The sequence below is a fragment of the Sphaeramia orbicularis genome, chromosome 19 (genome assembly GCF_902148855.1).
Source record: "Sphaeramia orbicularis chromosome 19, fSphaOr1.1, whole genome shotgun sequence".
In the NCBI taxonomy this organism is placed as follows: domain Eukaryota; kingdom Metazoa; phylum Chordata; class Actinopteri; order Kurtiformes; family Apogonidae; genus Sphaeramia; species Sphaeramia orbicularis.
The window spans coordinates 14,340,317-14,354,510 of record NC_043975.1 but is presented as its reverse complement, the minus strand read 5'-3'; the positions used below and the strand labels follow the sequence as shown (position 1 = coordinate 14,354,510).

The 14,194-nt window shown below is 34.5% G+C and overlaps 1 protein-coding gene across 4 annotated transcripts; it reads right to left on the bottom strand.

Moving 5' to 3' along the window:
- Positions 1 to 41: 41 nt before the first annotated feature.
- On the bottom strand, positions 42 to 13,967 carry LOC115410589 (catechol O-methyltransferase domain-containing protein 1). Of its 4 annotated transcripts, none has more exons than XM_030122295.1 (7): positions 13,826 to 13,967; positions 6,989 to 7,113; positions 6,767 to 6,872; positions 4,005 to 4,123; positions 2,223 to 2,277; positions 904 to 1,037; positions 42 to 815 (listed from the first exon to the last, which is right to left on the bottom strand). In XM_030122295.1, the coding sequence occupies exons 2-7, from the start codon at positions 7,091 to 7,093 to the stop codon at positions 663 to 665; spliced, it is 672 nt and encodes a 223-aa protein (XP_029978155.1). In that variant the 5' UTR covers positions 7,094 to 7,113; positions 13,826 to 13,967; the 3' UTR covers positions 42 to 662. The 4 variants fall into 4 exon arrangements, with proteins under 4 accessions (XP_029978155.1, XP_029978153.1, XP_029978154.1 ...); XM_030122293.1 differs by having other exon boundaries at positions 6,989 to 7,122; positions 13,833 to 13,944; XM_030122294.1 differs by having other exon boundaries at positions 6,989 to 7,125; positions 13,836 to 13,932.
- Between the last annotated feature and the right edge of the window lie 227 nt (positions 13,968 to 14,194).

Genomic DNA, 14,194 nt, shown 5'->3' with positions numbered 1-14,194 from the left:
TTTCATGAAGAAACTGGAGTGAGAAAACATGACATCAAATATGAGTTACAAAACTTTTTTTTTATTTAAAAAAAATCTCATTCTGTGAAATGTAGTTTTTCCAGAAGCCATTTTTCTGTTGTAGTAAGAAGTACAACACCTTCAGTTCTATTGTCATTTTATTTTTAGTTTTCCTGCTAGTTTTAGTTTCATGTAACTATGACCCTGCAAGTAAGACATGGATATAAAAAATGAATTTACAATGTTTTTAAGGAGAAATTATTAAAAAAAAAAAGTGTCATCAGAACAGTTAATTTATGATTGATCAACTGATTTACTTCCCCACTTTCAGTCTGTGTGCAAAAGTTTCCACTTCACACTTAAAAGTTATACAATCATGATTAACTCCAACTTTATTCTTGATTTAACAAATCCCCCTGACAAGTCCATACCTTCAAATTTTTTGTGACCTTTGAGCAGAAGACACCTCAAAGTATCAAACTCTCACAGTTACAATCAAAGACATCAGTATTAATGTGCATTTAAATGTTTTTTTACTAAAATCAACATCACCCTGTCTTGTAAGTCCAATCACAGTTTCACCTGCAGTAAATTCCCATAATCTGTTATTTGCCCATAAGACACAGATTTTGCTAACACCACATACTCCATGTGACATCATCTTAGAGTTTTATAGCCAGCGTGAGCCCGTCTCCCACAGTGAGCATGCTCAGACTGATGCGGGTGTCTTTGTGTAACTTCTTGTTTAATTTGTCGATGGCCACAGTGTCTGCATCCTCAGGGGATGGATTTATCACCCGTCCACTCCACAGCACCTGGAGGAGCACAAACCAGTGTGTTACACAAACATCTGCATGAAACAATGCCCACATTTGTCTGGATTTTATTGATTTTTCCGCTCACGTTATCAATAGCGATGACGCCTCCTTTCCTCAACAGCTGCAGAGACTTTTCATAGTAGTTGTCATAATTTACTTTGTCAGCGTCAATGAAGACAAAGTCGAAGGTTCCGGCCTCGCCAGCAGCCAGGAGATCATCTGAAAAGAAGACAATGAAAGATGAAATTATGCAATAAGTCAAACAAAATCCACTGCATCAGTGTCAGCTGGTTAAGCCTTTAAGACATTGGGCCTGGCCAAGCCAAAGTGAACATCAGGGTCAATTTCTTAAATTAAGAACAGTAAAGGTTGTAAATAAATGTATAAATAAATTCAGAATGTAAATGACACTGTGTAAATAAATATGTTCAAATTATTTTCCTGTGTCTAATCTTATATGTCATAATAATCAAAAACTATAATGGTTCTGAATGTTATCTATTATAAAACCAGCAGATTAATGTGTATTAAATACAGTAATGAAACATGTCACCAAAGACGGATCATTTTATCAGTATCTTAATAAAGTCTTTCATTGTTATTATGGTGCATGACATTGAACAAACAATCCGTGGCGCCAAGGGCGTCAGTGGGTAAATCTGACATTGATATAAATCTGCCACTAGGACAAAGTTCAGAGTGCAGAATTCCACATGACCACAGCACTCAATACACAGAACTGAGAAGTCACATGGCACACAGCTGCATCTAACATGTAGCTCCGCCCACCTCCAGCCTCCAGAGCAAAGAACACCATGAAACAATAGAGTATTAAGAACAAGAACCTATTCTATATATTATCACTAATTTGTTGTTTCTTCCATCAATTGCCACAGTACTGCGGTAGCAAAATGCACAAAAGAATGCATTGAAGTATACGCCATACTGTATATCACCACAGTACTGTGGCAACAAGACACTAATGAGTTTATTTAACAGTATCCATGATTGGCTCTACTACAAATGCTAACATTTAATTGGCTCTGTAGCAATAGACAAACCCATATTTTGTGCCACAGTACTGTGGTAATAGCCATCTCCTTTTTTTTTTTTTGTCCTTTCTAAGCTTTCCTCATAATAGAACAGAAAAAGACAATGCTCACACCATCATGTGGAATGTGTGTGAATTACAATGAATAAAAAGACGTGTCATTGTCAAAACTTGTCATTTCAGGGAGTTGCTGTAGCTGTGATGCTGAGGTTCTTCCATGTAACAACTGGGGACTTCAATGATCAAATGACAATAACTGAAGGAAAGAATAACAGTCCTCCCACTGCATGATGGGAATATTCACCCTTCCACCAGACCAACATGAAGTTCTTCAAACAGGTGTGTTACTGTACCTAGTGTTTTCAGCGCTGGCTGTAGCCGTAGGTCAATTTTATGCTCTACTCCAGCCTGCAGACAAAAAGAAACAGGATTTTAATATTTCATGTCTGATGCTCAGATAACACATCATCTAACTGAGGGTGTTTATACAGTTGTTTTTTTCCATTGTATTTTCATGCACATTTAGCTCCATTTCTAGTCAAAAAGAAAATCTAAAGTCTATTCCATAATAAAAAGTCATCTGATTCTTAACAGAATAGCCTCAAATCTAAAATAACACAACAGAATCCACTGTCATTATTTATTTAACAAAAATGAAGACAAAATGAAGAAGCAGAGCATCAAAACTCTCTCTTTTAGCAGCAGTAATGAAGTAATCCTTACTATGTACTGATGCATAAAACCATAGAATGCAATGAGGATGCACTCTATTATTTCCTGTTTTATTTTCATATGTTGCCTCCTGGTGTTTCATTGTAGTTTCACTTGAAGCTTAATTAACCCATGAAGACCCAAACATCCACCACAGACCAAAAGCATCTACTGATCTAAAATATTTAATACCTGTTGAGCCACTAATCCTATTAATACATGTAAATAATTGAATAATTGATGTAAAATACAGTTTGTCATCTTTTCATGGTCATCAGATATGACCCATTTGGATGTTAAGAGGCTCTGTAGTTACCATGGAAACACCATCATGTTTTACAACAGTGGTTCTCAAACTATTTACAGTGGAGTACCCTCTGTAATATACTTTTTAGCCAAGTATCTTCAACTCTCGCTTCAGCATTTTTGATTGAAAAAAATTAGGCAAAATTTGTTCATGGGCCAAAGGTGTCTGTTTATATTCTCAAAACTTTGTAAACAAACAACATATATTTAACTGTAATATTAAAAAAAAAAAAAAGGAAATTGATCATTAATTAATAAATGAACCTTTCATCTACAAAAATAATTACTTAGCTACTCAAATAAACTCATTTTGCATAATTTAAAATAGTAATGTTCTTAAAATGTTACCAAAGTTTAAACTATATGATTGACAAACTATTATATAAATGTATTTGTTGTGTTTTATATTTCAGCATTTTCTCAATATTTATTTTGTATTACATGATGACTTACTTAATGTATTAAAAAAAAAAAAAAAAATCAAGTACCCCCTGGTCTTCTTCCAAGTACCCCTGGGGGTACACATACTCCACTTTGGGAACCCCTGTTCTACAACATTGATTCACCAGTAAAACCCATAGAGTTTGATAAATGACAGTGGATGGAGACACTTGGTTTATGTTCAGTTAATGATAGGTTTGCTGAAAAAAAGTCACTTTTTCTTAACTTTTCTCTGTTTTTGATACAATAACCATCAACTTTAATCTAGGCTTTTATGAACATCGACATGATCAATGAATTAAATACAAGAAAATACATGATTTTTCACTTAAAAATGCAGAATACAGAAGATAATATTACAATAAACAGTGATAAATTGCTTCAGAAAGATTAAATAAAGAAGAAAATTCATTTGGGAACTACTATAGAAGTAGCACTGGGTCTTTATGGGTTAAATAATACACATGCATACTGTGTTTCCTTTGTGCTGCCTCATCTGTTCCACATGCAGATGCACAAGCTTGTGTCAAACACGGTTACCTGTAATGTTTATTCCTCTGATCAGCACGTTGAAGTGTGGAAATAGTACAGAAATACACATAATATGGTCTGAATTTCAGAAGTATAAAGTATGTGCAGTGTGGTGACTGATAGAACAACACAAATATAAACGTTACCTCTTTCCAGAATGGTTTGCCGATGCTGGTGTATTCTTCACTGATGTCACATGCAATGATGACGCCATCGTCAGGTGAGGTCAAGGCCATGTTCAGAGTGTTGTATCCTGTGTATACTCCTAAAAATACAGAGACAAGGTGCTGTAGGTAGCATAGCAGATCACTATGACTGGAGCTGATTTATTTATACAACCAATACAAAGGTGCTGTGACTAGTTATTTATTATTATCCATTTTAACACGATAGCTGATGAAAGAAACGTATTTGGTTGCGAATTTGACACTGGAAGTAAGGAAATATGTTAAATTTATTGCATTTTTTTACTTTTTCTGTGATTAATGACCGTTGATGGGTGCATATGTAATTGATTTCTTGCTTTTGTTTTTGTTTTTTTTCTTTTCTTACTTCAAAGTTTGAGACAATTAAACTAAATTTATAGTGTTTAGAGTGTAGTGTATTTAGCCTTAACTTCAAAGATCCTTCAACGTCCCTTATGTATTTTGTTTGTTTAATATCTACAAGCACAAGATTATATGAAATTTATCATTAAAATGTCAGGGGTTCTCCTGATTGAGCTTCAGGGCAGTTGTTCATTAGGTAAGAGGACTAAAACGGAGGTCTTACAGTAATCCGGTACAGCAGTGGTAATGTAAGTAACTCGATTTCTTGCTTTAAACTGAATTTCCTTTATTATTGCACGTAAACTCATGGTCTGAACTCTGGATCTGCTCCATGTAACCACCTGGGTCAGAAGAGATCAGATCTGTTGGAGAATAGACGTATAATCCTATGGAAATGAGTTCAGAGGAAGTATTAACTCTAATAATGAGCTAGATCAGCAGTGTCAAACTCATTTTAGTTCAGGAGCCACATCCTCCCGGTATGATCTGAAGTGGGCCGGACCAGTAAAATAATACCGCAATAATGTATAAATAATGTCAACTCCAAACTTTTCTCTGTGTTTTAGAGTGAAAAACGTAAAATGACATTGTGAAAATGTTTACATCTACAAAAACTACCTTTAAAAAATGTGAATAACATGAACAACCATGAACAAACTGAAAACTATTAAGAAAAATAAGTGCACTTTTAACAATATTATGCCTCAGCTTCTCATTTACACATGTGCATTACAACTTACAGATCACATTGGATCTACAAATACATAATGCATTTAGTAACAGCCAGAATATTGTAAAAATTGCTCTTAAATCTCTTCAGACATTGCAGGCTGTTCATATTTGTTCAGGTTATTCACTGTTTTGTGAGAGACTAGTTTATACATGCAAACATTATCATAATGTAATTTTCAGGGTTTATACACACTTTTCAAAGTCAAATTCAAGCACTTTTAAGGGTCATTTTCAAATTTGTCCAGCACAGCACCTTATCGCTGGGATTAAATACATATCTACAGGAATACATATACTCATAATTGTTTTTTTCTCACTTTTTATCACATTGATATACATTGTATTATGCAATAAACATGTAAAATTATGTTTCATAATGGCAAAAAGTTTAGAAATTAAAGGAGAACGCAAAGTTTTATCCAAAAAAAGAGAAGCTACTTGCCGTTCTTTAGACACACTCACACCGAGACAAAGATTAAGATAAAAATGTACCTGGAGTCAACCTGAGAACACACGCTAATTTTCTTTTTTGACATAGTTTTATTTTTTAAAATTCATCACTTCTCTGTAGGTAGCTTTACCTTGGCATCGAACCTGGCAGAGTTAATATTATCAATCAGATCACAGAGTTATAACTGCAAGCACTTTCAAGCACTTAAACTAAAATTCAACCACTTTTCAGACGTTGAAAACAACACTGAAATTCAAGCATTTTCAAGCACCCGTACACTGCAAAAATCTAAATCTTACCAAGTGTATTTTTCTAAGTTCTAGTCCAAACATATGGCTTGCGAGCCAAAACTGGTCCGCCAAAGGGTCAGTCATTTTAGCTCAGGGGCCACATTCAGCCCAACTTCATCTCAAGGGGGTGGGGCAAGAAAATAAAAAAATTAAGGGTTCGTACACTGCAAAAATCTAAATCTTACCAAGTGTATTTTTCTCATTTCTAGTCCAAATATCTCATCACACTTAAAATAAGGCATAATCACCTTAAGAGTAACTTTTCAGTGAGATATAAGAACTTATTTTTAGACAATAGATCTTGAAAATCTTATTTCAAGAAATCTTACCAAGATAATTTTCACTTGTTCCATTGGCAGATTTTTTGCTTGAATTAAACAAAAAAAAAATCTTGAATTAAGCAAAATAAATCCGCCAATGGAACAAGTGAAAATTACCTGCTAAGATTTCTTGAAATAAGATTTTCAAGATCTATTGTCTAAAAATAAGTTCTTACATCTCACTAAAAAGTTACTCTTAAGGTGATTATGTCTTATTTTATTTTAAGTGTGATGAGATATTTGGACTAGAAATGAGGAAAAATACACTTGGTAAGATTTAGATTTTTGCAGTGTAAGAACCCTTAATTTTTGTATTTTCCTGCCCCACCCCCTTGAGATCAAGTTGGGCTGAATGTGGCCCCTGAGCTAAAATGACTGACCCTTTGGCGGACCAGTTTTGGCCTGCAAGCCATATGTTTGACACCCATGATGTAGATCCTTAATCTGAATGTTTCTCTGGATGGTTTCAGAGTTAATTTCACATCAAATGACTTGGAGAAACGCTAACAAGGCTGCAAAGACATGCAGATTATTCCAAAACCAGCTCATAATTATTCTTACTCTTACCAATTTCTATAATTTTCTTGGCTCTGATGAGTTTGGCCACATTAGCCATGAACTGTGACTGCTCACAGGCCACCATCATGATGTTCCAGGAATCTTCCATTGTCCTCTGAAAGCAGCCAGCACAAAGTAATTCCATTAAATAAAAAAATTACGCAGCAAAACAGGATTATACACTACAACATAAACGTATCAAGCGCTCGGCTGCAGCAGAGACGTCCTTACCAGCCTCAGTTTCTGCAGGACCGGATGTTCTCTCAAGGAGTGATTGAGGACGTACTGAAGCAGAGGGTTGTCTTTTCCCCCGCAGTGACTTTTGGAGATGCTCATTCTGGGAGATTTCCTTTTGCCTGAAGCCGAACATAAACAGTTTAATGATTAGAAAACACTTAAAACATGACATCATGTACTATCGTCCAGTTTAGACATGTACATTTAGGAGGATATTGAGCTCTTGAGTTTGAGGATAAGTGAATTATTACTAATAAAACACAGATCAGATGGAGCATGAACAGGCCCTATAACACAGTCATATTTAACTTTACCCACATGTTAAGGGTACATAAGGGAGTTACACAGCTGATTTCAACAAGTTCAATTTAGTATAAGCAAAAAAATGCAGTGTTTACCTTTTTATATTGTCCATTAAATTCAGTTGTGCATTAAGCATAATACAACATAACTTGAGCTGTACAGTGTAATCCAAAGACCCAGTGAGGTCTGATTATATACTGAATTATAATGCTTAATTTTACATGTAATCTTTAATATTCTTCACATCTGTTTGCTCATATTCCACTTTTTTAAACCTTTATTTAACCAAGAAAAAAGCAAAAAATTAAAAATCTCTTTTTCAAAAGTGTCCTGGCCAAGACAGTAGCAGCAGGAGTTACACTAAATAGAAATCACAGCTAGAAGTCGACTGATATGGGTTTTTCTAAGGCCGATGCCGATTTTTAAAAATTTGGTCCACTGATTTTTGAGGCCAATATTTAAGGCCAATTTTTTTTTTTGTTTTTTTTTTAAAGCACATTGATGGTAAAATACAATTGAAACACTCAGATAATTAAGATTCTTATGCAACAATATAAATGAAATTATTAATACACATATACATAGTACTCTTTTAACATTTATTGAACTTCAAGTGCTGCCCACACAGGTGCCTGATCAAATATCTTCTAACATTTTTACTACTGATCAAATATCGACTTTCTAAAAAAATTAAAGCTGATGGCTGATATTGAAAAAAATCTATATATTGGTCAACCGAAATATCGGTCTACCTCTAATCACAGCCATACATCCACACTAAAAATATACATAAAAGTTTTATGTATGGTTTTATGATAAAACCATACATAAATCACAAAACTAAGAACATGCATACTGTATATAACCCCATCAATAATCTAAAAGGTACTAAAAGTATAACAACAATGTTCCTCACAAGCATCTCAAAGCAGAACCCGATTCAATCAATTAGAAAAACATCTACATCCAGACTTATCCTTTTCCCGCTCATTTAGAACGACTTTTAATGTATTTATAGAGACCAGTTCCTTCAGTTTCATCTCATCCATTTATAAATTTCCTCATAAGCATCAGTACAAACCTCTTCAATGGGGAGGAGCTGTTGGATAAAATGAATAAATCCCAGTGGACTTTGGTGATAGATTAACATTGTTAATATCTGTAGATGTACTGATGGTTAAAACAAAGCGGTGTTTTCTTCAAGTAACAAAGAAATGGAAGGAAATATGTGACAGTTTGTTCTGTAATAGTTGCAAACTTATCTTTAAAAGTTGCTTCATTTTTGCTTTTCAGTATTTTAGTTTTGTATCCTCTATATTCTTTAATCATAAATGTTTGACCTTCACTTTGTTCTTTTTACTGTAAAGCACTGATTTGCCTCAGATTAATCAATATGCTAATAAATGAGGCATTGTTTTTGGAAATTCTTGTATAAAGTTCAGGAAGGATTGGCATAATCATAGTTTAGCTGCTGACTTTAAGTCATGTAATTATGGGCTGTTCTTCAGTCAGGTCATTGGTCTGCTTTGTAAATATGTACAGTATGCTCAGGTAAATACGATGCTGTGATTCATTTCACTGGAAAGTCCACTGAAAGAACAACCTTTCAGGGCTGAGCAAATATATATAAAAAAAAATAATTACGCACATGCATTTATGCCTTAGTAAAACGGGTGTCAAAGATACAGCCCATAGGCCAAAACCTGCCTGCCAAAGGGTCCAATTTGGCCTGTGGGATGGATTTGTGAAATGGAAAAATTACATTTAAGATATTAATAATCATTTTAGTTCAGGGGCCACATTCAGCCCAGTTTGATCTCAAGTGGGTCAGACTAGAAAAATACTAAAATTACATTATGACAATGTTTGCATTTATAAGTGAATGAACTGAACAAATATGAACAACCTGAAACATCTTAAGAATAGTAAGTGTAATTTTAACAGTATTCTGCCTGTTCCTGAGTGTTTTGTGTATTTGTAGACTACTGTGATCTGTAAGTTGTAAAGGACATGTGTAAATGAGAAGCTGAGGTATAATATTGTTAAAACTGTACTTATTTTTCTTAAATTTCAGTTTGTTCATGGGTTTTCATGTTCACACTTTTTTTTTCCCCAAGATAGTTTTTGTAGATGTAAATGTTGTCATAATGTAATTTTACTTTTTCACTCTGAAACGTAAAGAAAAGTTTGGAGTTGACATTATCTACATGTTATTATTCTATTATTTTACTGGTCTGGCCAACTTCAGATCATATTAGGAGGATGTGGCCCCTGAACTAAAATGAGTCTGACACCCATGCCTTAGTATCTATTTGAAGGTACATCTGGGATATAAAAGGACTACAGAAAAAGCATTGAAAAGAAACAGTTCAGAATAAAATGTGCATATTATAGACTCAGTATTGGATCGACAGAGCAAAAAATTAAAAGCAGCCAGCGAGTATAGAAAAACTAGGTTCTGAAGGAAGCTTTGCGTAATATACCACAAGATCACTGAAAAAAGACAGTTCAACATGTGCTGACTGCAAACAGGAAGTACTAAATACTGACTTTTACCTGTAGAAGATACATCAGGATTTTCTCACCATTACACAACTTAAGTGCAGCAATCTAAATATGAAAAATCTAACATTTATCCTTAAATCTGGAGAAAAATACCATATTTGCCTGATTTCACTGGTCAACAACCAATTTATTGTTTAAGTTTTTTGAGCTGATTTAGGATATTTTTAGTGTGCTGAATCCAAAAATCACATTAATTTTGCTCAATCAGGTCAACTTTCTGAACTATGCTACATATTGGCTTTTTAACATTTTTGCTTACATTTATGGGCATTTTCACATCATATGAAACAAAATTCTTTCATATTTCTTGCAATAAACAAGTTCTGAAGATTTTACTTTTGCCAATTTATGATTAATGTTTTTTTTTAATATTACAGGTGAATGAAATGGCTTCGACTAGAAGATCTTGCAAAAATACGCCTGACGTATTCTGCTACATCTGAGGTGAATACACCATTGTACCTAACAGGAATCAAGTCACAAGTTTCATAAAGTGTGCTTACCAATCTTATTTAGGTATTAAACTTGGTGACCAAGATAAAGTTTGGGCGCCACACATGGTATGCAAGTCATGCATCAAATTTTTCAAAATCAAATTAGCAAAAAAACCTGACCTGATTGGGGAAAAACAGATGTCATTTTTGGATTTAGCGGTGCAAAATGGTCCTAATTCAGTTGAAAAAACCTAGACAACTTGCAAAAAAACATTTTTTGTAACCCAGTGGGGTTTTTTTTGTTTGTTTTTGTGTGTGTGTGTGTGTGTGTGTGTGTGTGTGTGAGAGATAGCTGCTGTTTAAGTGGACTTGTGTGATTTGTTTCTTTGAGGAATTTTAGGGAAATACTGGAACAGTATAGGTTTTTTTTTAGTCAAATTAAGCAATAAAAGGCATCAACCCTCTACATACTGAGGGAAGACATCTGTGCAGTACTGTAGATTAAATCCTGTAGTGCAACTTTCCAAGAATATTACTCACGCTTCACTTTTAGTTTTCCTTCTGGTTCATCGGTCAAACACAAGGTCCGGTATTGAAAAGAATCAGGGCGGGGTCTGGTTGTTGAGTGACAGTTGTCCTGATCACTTATGACACTAACCATAAGACATTAATAACAGCAAACTAGACTCAGTGTAATAATTAAATTTCCAGACTTAATACTATTTTATACATTACAGTGGCCTATTTGATCAGAATCAGAGAAACTATGGTGATCCTGTGGGTAAACGCTTCAGTCAGTCATATCTGCACAGATGCATGAAGACACTAATGATACTAATAATGTAATAACATGACCCTAATGTAAATATATACTCAAAGGTAAATGTGCACTGTTGGCCATAACGTTGGAATAATTTGATTTTCAGACACATTTCTCTTTATATTCCTATTTATGCACGAGTAAGTCACAGTTGCACTTGATCTATTAACAATAAATCACATTGTCACAATTCTTTCACGAAAAGAAGTAAAAAATATTTTATTCCAACTTTATAGGCAACAGTGCACTTCAGTTTCTCACATTAAAAGTTGTTTTATGGTGCGTTTAAAGACTCCAGAGCCTCTCAAAAATGCAAGACTATTTTTTTTTTTTTTTAATTTGTCATGAAAATGGCAAGGCAGGAAATCAAGCAACATGCATGATTCAGAAGGTACACTACAAACAAAAGGTTAAGGATGGTTTTAATTTTTTGCGCTATTTTTTTCAGTTGGGATTCTTGCACAGCGCTTCTTACTTTTTTGTTTTTGTGAATTGAATTGAAACACATTTTTTTTAACAACCAGACATAGTTTTCTTTACAAATGGCACAAATTGTTAAAAAAAAAAAGACAAAAAAAAGAAAAGAAATATCCTTAACTTTTTGTTTGTAGTGTATGTATCATGAGTGACTTCTATAAAATGTTGATGTTTGAGTCACTTCATCCAAATCCAAATGTGAACCCTTCATTTTGCACCTGTGTATGAGTAGTACAAGCTGCAGTTTTACTTAAATATTGGCATTTATTGTTGTGTTGGTCAAATCCTGATGAAGAGCAACATATAATATTTAAAGAGCAAACAAAAGGTTCTCATCCAACTGTAACGTCAGCTTTTTATCTGACTGTAGATAAATGAGTTATTTGTAAGTTCGGCTCATGGAGGTGTCACTGGAGAACGGGTTTGAGGAAAAAAGCAGGCAAAATGTGCTAAATGCTGACCTGTAAATCTGTGTCTGTCAGTAGGTTTGAGTGGAATATTCCAGTCAGATGATTTCTTCCTAATAAACATGTCTATTACTCTTTATCAGTAAATGACTAATAATGACATCATCAAACATATTTAACCCATAAAGACCCAGTGCTACTTTGATGGCAGTTCCAAAATATTTTTTTCTCTGTATTTAATTTTTCTCACGTGATTTATTGCCATTTATTATGATATTATCCTCTGTATTTTGCTTTTTTCAGTGAACATCAGGTATTTTCCTATATTTAATTTACTAATCATGTAGGTGTCCATAAAAACTCAGATTAAAGTAGAGGGTTATTATATCCAAAACAGAGAAAACTAAAGAAAAAGTGACTTTTTCCAGCAAAATACATCATTAACTGAACATAAACCAAGTGGATACATACACTGTCATTTAACAAACTCCATGGGTTTTACTGGTGAATCAATGCTGTAGAAGATGACAGTGTTTCCACAGTAACTACGGAACCTCTGAACGTCCAAATGGGTCATATCTGATGACCATGAAAAGACGACAAACTGCATTTTACACCAATTATTTACACGTATTGATAGGACTAGTGGATTAAAAGTTATTAAACATTTTAGATCAGTGGATGGTTTTGGTCGTCAGTAGCTGTTTAGGTCTTTATGTGTTAAGAGGATTTGGAAATGGTGGTTGAAGATTGCCAAAAATTCTGTTGCAGAATAGAAGGGGGTTCAAACTTTGATGCCAAATTTTCCATTGGAACTGACTCAAAAATCCATTTTTTAATAGAAAATACTTAAGATTCATACCTTCTTTATCATGCATGTTGGAATAGTTCTTACTCTGCAGTTTTCTTGAATCCAGTAGATCAAAGTCTATGATCCAACTATATCATTTTGTCAACTGATTATATATCCTTTAAATACAGTATTCTCTTAATTCAGGCAGTACACATCCATCAACCTCAAAGTATCCTTCTGGTTTAGATGGACTATGTATTGACTAATATGATTATGTAATAATATTCAAATTCACTAATAGCTATTTTAAAAATATTCTGTTTACTTTATTTTCTAAATGATCCAAATAAACATTTTAACATAAATTCAACACTGGCAGACTTAAAAATAATCTGATTTATTCACTTAAATCACATGTTTCTGATGTGTTTTTCTTCTTATTTAATTTTTCATGCAATTTTAACTCCGTGAAAACAAAAACTGAGAATATACAAGTCTATTTTATATTATCTAAAACCTGCTCTAGTCCTGACATACAGGTTAAAGCTGACAGGTTGGTCATGAAATCCGCTTTTCTACGCATTTACGTCTTACCCAAATAATAACCAGCAGCAAAAATGACTCCTATAGTAAGAGATCCAACCAGGGTTTCCTTTGAGATGTGACGGAAAGACATGATTAATAAATAAAAGGTGAGAAATAAAATTAAAAAAGTAGCGCGGGGTTGTTACCCGGACCCTCGTTGTTCTGCGCTTCCGCCTTGTTACCGTAAAACTCGGACCACAAACGCAACATCAGCGCGTTTATCGGGTTACATCAGCATCATGTGACTACAGTAGCGTTTACAGACACACAGTATTATATTTTATTGACTTTAACTGGTATATAAAGTGATGACAATACAGGGAATCCGTTGTAAAACCATTAGGAAGCAATTAAAGCTGCAGTAAACACAGACAATGAGGAAGATGTGTTTGATAGTGATGCGCGTCCTGTGCGTAAAGGCGCATAATGGAAGGAAAACCCACTCACCTTCAGTGGCTGGAATCAAAGCTGGAAGTGGATGGAGAAGTCTGAAGAGATGACGGACTGAATGCTGCTGCACGAGCCTTTAGGCACGTTCAGTCATGCAGACATAATGCCGGTCATATGACCTGCAGCTGCTGCTTTGATAGGACTGGAACTCTGACGCCCACTGGCACCGCTCACTGTTGACAGCACACAAGGAACCCGTTTGGTAAAGAAGTGGCTGAGTCACACTGAGGACGCAGAAAAATGTATTCAGCAGTGAAAACAACCGAATGTACAGCTGAATCCCACACTAGGAAGGACAGGATTCATCACTCGTTGTTCAGCTCTCAGTGGTGTCAAACGCACGGCCCGCGGACCAAAACCGGCCCA